This window comes from Halichoerus grypus, chromosome 5 (genome assembly GCF_964656455.1).
Source record: "Halichoerus grypus chromosome 5, mHalGry1.hap1.1, whole genome shotgun sequence".
NCBI classification, from domain to species: Eukaryota; Metazoa; Chordata; class Mammalia; order Carnivora; family Phocidae; genus Halichoerus; species Halichoerus grypus.
Genome location: NC_135716.1, coordinates 46,534,213 through 46,546,984, shown reverse-complemented (window position 1 = coordinate 46,546,984; position 12,772 = coordinate 46,534,213). Strand labels below are relative to the sequence as shown.

The window sequence follows — 12,772 nt, the reverse complement described above, 5'->3', positions numbered from 1 at the left end:
GGTGATAATACCAACCTATACTGAAATATGCTGAAACAGCCTTATGAGTTGAAGCACTAGGTCCCCGCAGACTGCTGTTGAAGACATTGTACAATGCATTATGAGGAGGCCACTCCAGGAAACACCTCAGGGGAAATTTCTAATCATCTTAGTATTGGGAGCAGTTGTACTTAAACACTAGGTTTGCTTTTGTCATTTGGACAAAAAATCATAACAATTCATAAGTCATGAAACTATAGAGATGTTTTCTTTGTCTGCTAGGAATCTTAATAAGTAAATAGGTATTTAGAGTATTTTCTGCACTAACCTTATTTCTGACTCTAGATCATACCCATTTTGTCCCTACTCCTTTTGCCCTTTTCACTTAACATTCTTATTTACTTATATAATAAAGGATTAATAGACTATAAATAAATCTATAATTCTAACTTTAATAGTTCCAACTAACATATTTCATGGGGGAGGATGTAGTATGTGGAAGGTTCATGTAACTAGCAATACATATGACTTATGTTCCAAAATTATGGATGCAGATAATAGACTTTGAAAGCTTGTGACAAACTACAAATATGTGTGTTTTTCTTAGGACTATTCCCTAAATTGTTGTTTTTGTTGGGAGAAAAAAAAGTTTTTCTTTTCATCCAGAGCTTCTTCATGTCAAGTTTCTTTGTGACTGCACTCATTGGACTTAATTCCTCCTTTGAGACAAACTTCAAGAAACCAAGAGGAAATATTTTAATGTTATCATTACTTAAAAACTATATTTTGGGAGCTATTTTGAATAGTATGCCTACTTTAGGGTTAGTAATCATTAATGAGGGTTTTCTTTATCCTGTATTATTAAACCTTATTATGGAAGAAGTATTGTGTTTAAAGCTCAGTAAAGACATATTTTAATCCTCATAACCACTCTGTCAAGTAGAATTATTTACCTATACTTTTCAGGCAAAGATACTGAGGCTTAGAGATAAGATAATATGTCTAAGTCCTGGTGAAAGCAGAATTTAAATCTTGATCTAGTTCTAGACCTGAACACTTAATGATTTTTCTAAAAACCGTGTCCTTTAACAAACGCTTCCTGATTAAACACCACAGGTTGTGATAGGTAAAACCCATACAACAAAAAACTGACACCTTTCAAAAAATTTCATCTAGGCTAGACCATCACTTCAGGTCACTTCATTTTGGAAATCATTCTGTTCAATGCCATAAAAATCTGCTGTTGCTTTTCGTTTCGAAGGGCAGTTTTGCAATCAGAGTAACATGCCAAGTGAAAACAGGTGATGTAGATTCAAATATTTCAGCAGGGAGCTGGTATTTGATCACACTAATGAAATCCAATGTAATTACTCAACAAGCTTGGATGAAGAAATGTTGAGGACTTGCCAAATAATAGTACATTAGACAATCACTGTTGAATAATGGCATTGATTTAGAATTAAACAGACCTTCAAAACAGGTGAACATACTTCTTATATTTATAAACTGGAAACCAACAGCTGGAAGGGTCCTCATTTTTAATTTTTAGTTAAAGCTAATTACTGTGAACCTACTTGGTACCATACAAAAGTTCAGAAGTTTCCATCTTCATATTTATGCAGGCCAAATTTTATAGTAGCACACTCCATATACAGGAGTAGAATTGTAGTTTACTGAATATACTTGTTAGAGATAACAAGTCTAGTCAGTAGAAGTTAAATAATAAAAGTATTTGAAAATAAGTGGCCTGCAATAGAAATCTGTCAAACCTTAATCCCACAATATTCATCTCATTCAGTAATGAGAAATATGAAATAGCCATTGGTGGAAGAAATGTTTATGTACTCATTTTTTTTTCCTTTTTAAAAATAGCTTTGATGATATACTCTTGTAGATGTTATGCTTATTAAGAATAGCAACTTCAGATGAATTCTTACCCGAATTATTACTTTTTGAGAAATCCTGAGAAGGAATTCAGGGGGGCTGTAATGTATTATGTGATCACTTTTTTTCTCCCATATTTGACCAGATTTTACTGGTAACTTTTCTATTGTTTAGTCCTAAAATGTAATTGTCATAATTGTCTTGTTCTAACTTACTAGATGTCCCTGGATGACAATGTCTGTGTGTTCTCTGTCTTTCACTTTTATATGTTTATTAGTAAGAAGTTAATTAGTATTTAATAAATGTGAATGAATAAACTGACTCTTGTGGAAATATGTGTTTAAATCACACTTGTACATTTTAACAGAGAATGAGAGTGGGGAGTAGGGACTACAGCAAATCAACAGAATCAAGAGTCAAAACTAATTTAATAGGCTAAAATAGTCAAAACTATTTTAACAGCAATCAGCAAGATGAAAGGCAACAGTTTGAAAAGTAGAGTCTTGTATATGCCTTAAGATTGCATTTTCTAAGGAGGGAATATAGAATACCTAGGTGGTACGGCTTGACAGCAATTAACATAGAGACAATTTGAAGGAGAGGGAATGAAGCAGTTCTTTACTACAACTTTAGTATATGTTAAAAACTCACTGTTGCTTAAAACATGGTCAAATAATGAGTGCTAAGAAGAAATCATTCCACTATATTCTGCATGAGTCAGATCTCATTTAGATTGTTGTATTTTCAAGGACTAAAAGTAAAGAGAAAAATGAAAAATACTTAAATTAAGATGGTTTTACAGGTGAAAAGCAGGAGGATGATGGCTCAGGAAGCTACATTCTGAGAAAGCCTGGATTTGTGTAGTATGACAAGATGAAAAATTTAACCAGACATGACAGATAATCAGTTACTTTAATGATATACTGTAGAGAAAGGTGTTAACTTTTCCTCTTTGCAGATAGTGCATTACAGCACATTCAGTAGGGCTAGATTGTTCTAGTTTCAAACCTCAAATATATAATCTTACCTTTTTTATGATTATGAATAAGTTACTTAAACTGATGCCAACTTCCTCATTTATATATAATAATAAATGACATAAAAAGGTATTTATGTTGGACAATTAAATTAGATAATGACTTTATGTAGTATATCTGATATATGATAGGCATTCAATAAATAGCACAAGAATTCATATTTCATTTGTAAAGATGGCAGAATTAATAGCAGTAGGTGTATATGGAGGCACATTCCACTTTAATATGAAAAATACCCTTCAAAATTCTATAGCTGAGTTGCTGAATTTGTGGACTTCCATTTGTTTGTTTAAGATTATCACTAGGAGAAGATTCCAAGGAAGAAATTCCTGTATCAATGGAAGGATAGACCAGAGAAAACATTCAGTGTTCAATCATCTCCAACTTTATGACTATCAAATTTCTTGTGTATAGAGTTACAGGGGATTACTCTGAGTCAAAATATAAATATAAATGCATTTACTTAGTAATTTGAACTTGTTATCTTTCATACACAAACCTAAGGGAAGAAATTGTGTAAAGTATGAATTTAAGGTAAAAAGCTACAAGCATGAAATTTGTAGATAATAAAAAGTGGAGAATTTGCTGTTGATAGACCAAAGCCTTCCAGATTCTTTGATATTGCTATTGTACAGAACAAGGGTTTGAGACAGATGAGAGATCGCCTCCAGGGAGGGAATTTTTAGAATAATGGGAGGGATAAAATTATTTATACAACTAATATTTATTGAATGTTTAGTATGTGACTGCCTTCAAACAGTTTGCACTAGAGGGGATAATGAGCATATAAGCTGATCATTGTAATATGAGATTTGAGTACAAGGGATAGGGTAATCACAAAAGGATATTCAAGGAGAATATTCTGAAAGATGAAGAGTGAGCTCAGTGTTGAGGGATATCAAAGAGGGGGCTGGACCAGGAAAGGTCCAGAAGACATAGATATATTGCAGTTTCATCTGCAGTTTGTATTCATTTGTAAGCATTGATTTTCCCAAAATGCTTCATTTGTCAGTATTTTACAAAGTTATTTTTTGCTATGTGAAAAGAAATCATGAAATTCTGAATATAAGAAAACTGTTATTTTTTTTTTCTTTTGTAATTGACCCTTGAGGTGGGAAGATCTTGGGGAAATGCTCTTGGAAATATGATCTTGGAAGTCTCAGTCCTGTTTTGTACAACACATAAAATTTTCACTTTTGTGAAAATTGATAGTATTTTGTTAATTGTATTAATATAACATAAAGAGAATACAATTACATAGTCTAATTTAAAAATTTTGATATGTTGCTTCATAGTTGTTCAGAAACCATTTATGAAAGAGTTGATTCAGTTTAGAATATACTTCTCGGCACAATTTCACTGATTTATACTGAATGAGTATTATTAAATATTCAGATGGAAAAGAATATGAAAAATCATGGGGCAGGGGAGCAAGATTTTTTTTTGTTATTTTTATATAAATATGATTTATTCCCAGAGAATCTAAATCAAATCTCAGATATTAGTGGCCTTGTATATAGAAACAGGGAAAATAAAAACCATTAATGTGGTAAGGAATTAAGATTATGTGTATTATGTCTACTTTTTCAATCTTTTGAAACAATTTATTACTTATTTTAAAAGTTATTTTTATCTTAAAAGATAAACTCAGTTTAGAAAATTAATAAAATAAAGACAAGAAATAAGAAACTATTACCAAACTTCCTAGAGTTAATAACACTGCAGTAGATCTTGGTTGAATTTTCTTTGCACTATTTTTGTACGGAATGTGATAACTTTTATTGAAGACAGTCTAGAGCAGTGCTAAGACTTCTGTAAATATTAGCTAGAGTTGGTTTTATCTGGGCTTTAATAACCCCTTTATTCTAACCTCAAGAAATCTCCTCTCTCTAGTTTCTTCCTTGGTGACACCTATAATGCGTAGGGGCGATCTCAATTTTCTGCCTCCATGTGATCATTTTTCACATTTTTTTTTTTTCATTTCTTGGTCCTTTTCATCCTCATCTGCATAGTTGGAGTTTTGGGCCCTATTTTGATCTGATTAATTGCCTCCAATGTGACTGCACTGTTACTTCCTTCATTTTCTTATTGATACCCTTTTGACAGATATGTTCTCTTCTTTATCTGTCCTCTTCTATGGATTTTTGCTTTTAACACATACAGGCTCTGTATCTTAACTTGGTCCTTTAATTTTCTGAACCAACAGAATATACACAAAATCTATAATTCTCTACAAGTGCTATGATCAGGGCTTCAAGGTTCTTTTTGACTTTGCCTCTCCTACAGCATGTTACTTGTGGGGCACTATCATACAGAATGTAGTATGTCATTTCATATAACAAGGGTCAAAATACAGTTTGTGTACTTTGACTTTTCTGACTGGTGTTTATTGGTCCTGGGTCACAGTTCCTGCAGGTTTACACTCAGTGTATAGTTGTCTTAAACTCTGGCAATATGCTGATCGTTAATTATAATCTTCAGTGATGGTATTTATTTTTCATTTTCCTATTTCTTCAGTTAACTTTTTTGTTCTTTCCTCACCTGATATATTTAATTTTGTTTTTGCAAATGATGTTTACTTTATTCTTATTGCATATGTTATAGACTTTTCATGCTATTGAGGACCGGTATGGTATATAATTTTCTTATGGTTCCTATTATAAATCATTTGATGGATCAGGTATGTTTTTTCTATGTATTTCAGAATGATTTCTTTCCTTTGTTCTGGAATATTGTGTATAAATCCTATTTTGAATTATTATTATGGTTTATTTCTATTTACAGCTTTCTGAATGAGGAGAGAGATGTTGAGACTTTACATATGCCAACAGATAGGAGTATATGGATTTTCCCTCACTTGGCTAACTTTCCACTTAGGATCTGGCTGAAACTCAAATCTTGAGATGGAGAGCAAGGAACGTGGGCAGCTCTCTGCTCTGCTTCTGGCTATTAAGCAATCATACAGTCACTTAGCCTGATTGTATTCAGTTGGGATCTTCCCTGTTTGCTGATACATGAAAAATTAAAATCTTCAACGTGCACAATTGCCAGGTGTCTTTGTGTCTCAGCCCACACTTACAACATACCTTCCTTGTGACCAGCTCCTGTCCTATGTATGTTACTAACTTTATAGGAATTTTAATAGAAAAATAGGTGATGTTACTTTGAAGGTATCCACACCCACCATTTTTAAAAATTGCCTTTATTTTTTTCTCATAAACTAAAATAAGCTGAGCTTAAAAAACATCTAGAGCATAATATTAAACATAAATCTAGGATGGAAAGTTCATGTAAATATAATACATTATAGCCCTAGTATGGTACTCCCTAATGATTTAATTTAACATAATGAAAAATTAGAATTCATTGTTGAAATATTTAGTAAACTCATGAAAAATATAATGCACATGCTGCATACCATTTTCTTTGTGCACAAAGGCTCCTTGAGGAGATTCAGGGATACCTTTCCAGACTGTGATTGGTTTGGGATAGCCAGGATCCATGGTCTTCATTTCTTCACTGTATCTCCAATACCTAAAAAGGATAATAAACAAAACAAAAAAACACGTGCGTAGGGAAGGAAATTATGTATACACAGTAATAGCTAACATTCATTAAATCCTTGCTCTATGCTATCTGTTAATGATTTACAGGACTGATTAAAAATGCTAGAAAGACATTGGACACAAACAGCATTCATTCTGTTTCCTTTCTTGCACATGTTAAAAGTGGGTTTTGTTATTGTATATTTATTCAGTCTGCTAAAATTAATTAAAAAATTCTAGCTAAATACATTGTGTTTGCTAAATATATTTACGATTCAAAAAGGTATCACCAACCTATGGATAAATAAGAGGTTTCATGACTTTTTATAAATCTTTCTTTTTTTTTTAAATTTTTTTAAGACTTTATTTATTTATTGGAGAGAAAGAGCAAAAGCAGGGGGGAGCGGCAGGCAGAGGGAGAAGCAGGCTCCCTCGCTGAGCAAGGCGCCCGATGCGGGGCTCAATCCCAGGACCCTGAGACCATGACCTGAGCCGAAGGCAGACACCCAACTGACTGAGCCACCCAGGTGCTCTTTTATAAATCTTTCTTAGGCAGCAGAGCACTTTTGTTTTTTTGGAATCATCTTTAGCAGAATCTTGATTCATTTGTTCATTCACTTATTCATTTAAGAAATATTTACTGAGTACCTTTTATGTTCCTGGCATATTTTAGGTATCAGAGATATAACTTTGAACAAAACAGATATTCTCCAGCTCTCATCAGTCTTGTATTTTAGGATATGTACGGATTATAGGTAATAAAACAATTTATTAGTAAATACATGTGATAGGAGGTGATAGGAGGTGGTGAGATTAAGAAAACAAGCAGTTAAAGTTAGCTAGGAATATGGAGAAGCAATTTTAATTAGTGGACAGAGAGGTCCTTTCTTTATCAGACATTTGAGCAGAAAGAAGTGAGGTACAACATTTATAGTTTTTGGGAGAAATACTTTCCAGACAGAGGAACTAGTTAATGAAAGTTACCATGGCAAGCACAAACTTGGAGTACTTAAGCATCCACAAAGAGGCTGGGGTGACTAGTTTATTCTCATAAACTAAAATAAGCTGAGGTTAACATATGGAAGAAAAGGTCAGAGTGGGAACCAGAGTCTAAGATTAGATAGACCTTTATACAATAGCAAAGCCTCTGGTTTTCCACTAAGGGATATGTGAAGCCAACACAGATTTTGAGCAGGGGAGCTTCAAGATATGGCTTATGTTTGAAAGGAACATGCTGGCTGCTGTGAGTTAAATAGATTTAAGGAGGTAAAAATAGAAGCAGGGATACCAATTAGGATGTCATTGCAATAACCTTGGACTAGAATGTAAACTGTAGAGTTAATGATAATTCAAGAGATTGGGATATATTTTGAAGGAAAATCCCAAAGAGCTTACTAATGGATTGAATGCAGGATGTGAGAGAAGGAAGTTGAGCATAACTCAAGAATTTGGGGCCTGAACATGTGGAAGAATAATGTTGCCATTCAGTAAGATAAAGAAATGGGGGAAGGTAAGTTGGATTGGTTTGAAGAATCATGAGTTTGATTTTAGATATGTGAATTTCAGGTACCTGCAAGACATCAAAGTGAAGAATTGTTGATAAGGCAATTGGGTATATTGTAGACTTTAGGGCAGGTCTTGACTGGAGTCCTTAGTGTATAGATAGGAGAACAAATAAAAGGAAAACTCGCCAAGAGTCAGAACTCTCAGAACTCCATGCCTTCACAGGGTGGCCCATGAGCCACTCTCACAGAACTGCTAGACATCCAATGAATAAACTGTAATCAGACCTACTTTGGATCACTCATTATTGTTTAAAATGTTCTAAGAATTAAATGAGTTTATGTCTTGAATGTTCAAAAGGAATGACAAAACTGGGGTGAAACCATTGACAGTTTCCTGTATATTGCATACTTTAAGGCAGGCATATGATCTATGCATTATCTCATTTAATCACAACAAACATATGAGATAGTCATCATTGTCCCCTTTTAAGAGAGGAGAATTCTAAGAGGACAATGAGGGTTAGATTTATAACCAGTTCTATCTGATTTTAAAAGTCCCTATTCTTGGGGCACCTGGGTGGCTCAGTTGGTTGTGTCTGCCTTCGGCTCAGGTCCTGAGATTGAGCCCCACATCGGGCTCCCTGCTCAGTGGGGAGCCTACTTCTCCTTCTCCCTCTGCTGCTCCCCCTGCTTGTGCTCTCTCTGTCAAATAAATAAATAAAATCTTTTTTTTTTTAAAAGTCCCTACTCTTTCCTCTGTGCACACCAAATATGTTTTCCAAATTTAAATTTATGTAACAACCTTTTGTCTTTTTTCCCACTAAACATCTCTTAACATCTGCTAAAGCTAGTGTTTTACCAACACAGGTTTGGGAAGTGACATACTTAATGCATTATCTTGGGATTAGGCACTTTGGCTGAAATCAGAAAAAAATAGTTTTTATGGTCTTTTCTGGATTTTTTTTTATTCTAGGCCTACGGAAGAATCTTTATCTACAGAGTTGTGGGGTTTTGTACATTAGGTTTTGCTATAATTCCCTAGAAATATCCACTCAAGTAACATGTGGAATATTAGCAACTCTTCCATTTTCAGTGTTTAAATGGAAAAGAGAAAAATATTGTTTCAGAAAGTATTCCAATAAGTAACCACAAGGCAGATTTTATCCAAAAAGATAAATACCCTCATATAGGTATTTGTTGCAGATTCTTATCACAAGAAGATGAGAACAGATCCGATGGAAAGGTCAGGAAAAGCTTCATGGAGAAGACTGAGCTAATATAAAGGTAACTGGGCCTGTCTTTCTGAAGACCAGTAGGCAGAATCATTAGCGTATTGTTCTACCAGTTTTGAAGTATATTTCTTTCACATTTAGTTCATGGGATCATCTGCTTTAAAAATATTTGTGAATATTCTTTTTCACAGAACATTCTGTGATGAATATAGAATGGTTAATGTGGTTGAGATCACACTCAAAATTTCAAGATATCTTCTCTCAAGTAAATATTTCAGTGGGGTTCACAATATACGGCAACTAGTTCCTGCACTTGACCACAAAGAAAACCTCTCAGAGAGAACTAGTCAAATGCCTTATTTTTGGATTCTAAGAAACATTTTTTTCCACATTTTACATCACTAAAATCAGAATGCACTTTACAACAGATACTATATCAAAGTTTACTTGGTAGGGTTTTTCCCTCCATGATAGATTAAATAATGACATATTTTACAATAAATACCATTTTTAGATATAAGCTATAACTTAAAGTAAGCTTTTACATATTGTTAAGCCAGAAGTTTGGAACAATTAAAAATCCTGGGGACAATGGGATCACACCCTGTATGTGATTTAAAAAGATTAACTACATACTTAGAAACCAGTGTTGTTCTCTGAGGAATAGTTGTAACAACGTTCTTGTAACAATACCAATAATTTATGTAGGTTTTTGTAGCTATAAAGTAAATTTATACACATACATTGTTTTATTTTTCATTTAAATCCCTCAACAATCTTTTGTATTGCATATTACAGTGTTTTCTATGATGATGTCCTAAACATAGATTTAGTATGTATGGTCACTCAACTCAGTCAATGCTAGAGCATTAAAAGATAATGATTTAATCACATTTGCTCTTTTGAAATGTTGCAGAGTTGAGACTCTAATGCTCTTGGGTTCATAGTTTAGCATATTACTGTTATTGTTTCCCTTGGCAGGGCATTCTTACTCTTAGTGCTGTCTCTCAAACTCTTAAGATATATTGCTTGAGTCTAATTTCCTTCTTTTCTCCTTCTGTTCATTCATAGATCCATTGACCCATCAATACTTTTTTGAGCCAGGCACATAAGATTCATAGAGATCACATTTCAAGAAAATATAAATGGAATGTGAATTTTATTACACTCTCTTGTAGGAACATAATTCTGGTATGAATTTATCAGAATTTTTCTCTTTCATCACTAACAGATAATGCAAAACTATAATTTGGGATCATTTCACAATCTCTGAAATACTCAACACAGGCTTGGACCCTCAGGTTATCTGCTGTGTGGCAGCTTTGATATATATCCAGTAAACATGAATGTGATTAGAATCATCTAACTATATTCAGAGCTGCCTTATAAGAGGTGCTGAGGCTTATTCATAAATACAGGTTTGCATTTTAATTTCCAACATATTTGAACATATTTTGGTGAAAACAAAAAGCTCATCCCACTGATTTTTTTTCTTCCTGAAAAATGAGCTTAGGGGTTCATTGAGAAGCATATTAACATATTCAGATGAAATCTGTGTAAATGAACCATTTGGGGGGTTACAACTTGGATATTATAATGGAAAAAAATTGGAATTTTGGCAGGAGAGTCAGCAAATGATAAAAGCTATTTTAAGTTCTCTTTCTTCTCATATATCCATTATCTCTACTGTAGAATTGACTTTAAATTGCTGATTCTTTGAGAAAAGCACTGTGAATCAGTGCTTCAAAATAAATTATAATTAGAAATGAGATTTATTCATCATTTTTTTGACTTGATCATGGGTTATATCCATAAGAGACAAAAACTGTCCATGTAATGGTATAACATTTTGTTAAATCCTTTCTCTGCTAAGAAAAAAAAAGTTATAGAAAATTCTAGAATGCCATACTTTAATGGGATGTTGCTGGATATTGAATTCATACTGAACAAAAAGTGGCTCCAAGGGTTATTTCACATGACACAGCCATTTCTTCATCCTACTTTGTCTCATTTCTGTACTACAGAGCCAAGACCACTTGCTTCTCTTAAGTTACACAAAATATAGGACCATTTCTTTTTTTCATACCCAAGTAGTTATACAAAAATCCCACTTTTCAGAAACATTCTTAAACATGCAACAGAATTGGAAATATTAATTTACACTGTGTTGGATGATTTTAAAAACATATTGAGTAATTACTTCATAAACACACAAGTTAAGCTGGGAGAAATAAATATGTTTTTCTGTTTGACTATTAGTGGTAATAATAATAAAAACCAAAGTGGATCTAAATTTTGTCTTTCATTGAAAATATCTTAAAATTCAAGCTTAGAATGAAATATGGCAATAGAGTCCTGTATATATTTGTGAGAAGATGCTGAGAGATGATTTAGAAACATAGCATTTTAGAGTTAAATGCTAGGAGGATCCAAAATGTATCCAAGTATCAAATTATAGTGTATTAAGAAAAGGGCAAGTAGGAATCTGAGGAACTGAGTTCCAGGCTATATGTAAAATAGTGAAATAGTGGAAATTTTAATCTGACTTTATAGATCTATTTAAAGAGCCATCATTTCAACTATTCTTCTTTAGCTAGCTCTTAAATACTTAGGAGATTTCATGTAGGCCCCTGCTTTTAATACAAATTATATCAATCATTGCCAATGTATACCTCAGACTGATCTTTCCACTAAGAAGCAAACTCAATTATTCAAATATCTACTTGATTCCTCCAGTTGGTGTGTAAAACAGGCATCTCAGTCTAAAGATGAACATTTCAATCCTTTAATCCCTTTTCCCCAATATTCCTTCCCCTATCTGCCCTATTTCCGGAAATGGCACCATCTACTCAATTTTTCAGGTGAAAAACCTAGAAGTTATCTTTAATTTTCTTTTTTCTCACCCCTAAAATCCAAGCCGTAACAAAGACTTGTTCTGATTACATTCAAAATATATCCTGTACCCACCCTTTTTGCTCTATCTCCACTACCACCATCATATCCCCCTGTACTACTCCAATAACCTGCTAGTTACCCTCTTTGCTTCCACTCCTGAAGCCCATTCTTCACACAGAAACCACAGTGATGTTTGTGAATACATAAGATCATTTCCCTTTCCTGTTGAAAATCCTCCAATGCCTTTCCATTGTACTTAAAATCCAACATCTTTGCTATGGTCTATAGGGCCCCAAATAATCTGGTCCCTGTTTACCTATTTGACTTCCTTTACCACTTAACTTGCTATTCTCTAGCCACAATGTTTTAACTGATTTAAACATTAGAGTATTATTGCTTTTGCACTACTGTGTCATCTGCCTACAATATATTGTTCCAAACAGCTTCATGTGGCTGAAACTTCACCCATTCAAATCCCCACTCTAGTGTCCCCTTCATAAGTGAGGCCTTCTCTGACTTCCACACTAATTTTCTAACTGTTCCTTACTACCCATGAGTCTCTATCACATTATCACTTTATTTCTTTGTAGCATTTCTCAACGTTAAAGTTTCAGGCTCATTTACTTGTTTTCTGTTTACTATTGTCTCCTTTAATAGAAGTTAAGTGCCATGGGAGCAGAAGCCTTGTGGTCCTT

The 12,772-nt window shown here is 33.6% G+C and overlaps 1 protein-coding gene across 1 annotated transcript in view; it reads right to left on the bottom strand.

Annotated features, from left to right (window-relative positions):
- Positions 1 to 12,772, bottom strand: part of MMP16 (matrix metallopeptidase 16) — a 282,542-nt gene that overhangs the window by 10,415 nt on the left and 259,355 nt on the right. The window contains exon 9 of the mRNA XM_036101312.2: positions 6,319 to 6,434. Within this exon, the coding sequence (XP_035957205.1) occupies positions 6,319 to 6,434 (116 nt within the window). The remainder of the gene's footprint in view (positions 1 to 6,318; positions 6,435 to 12,772) is intronic.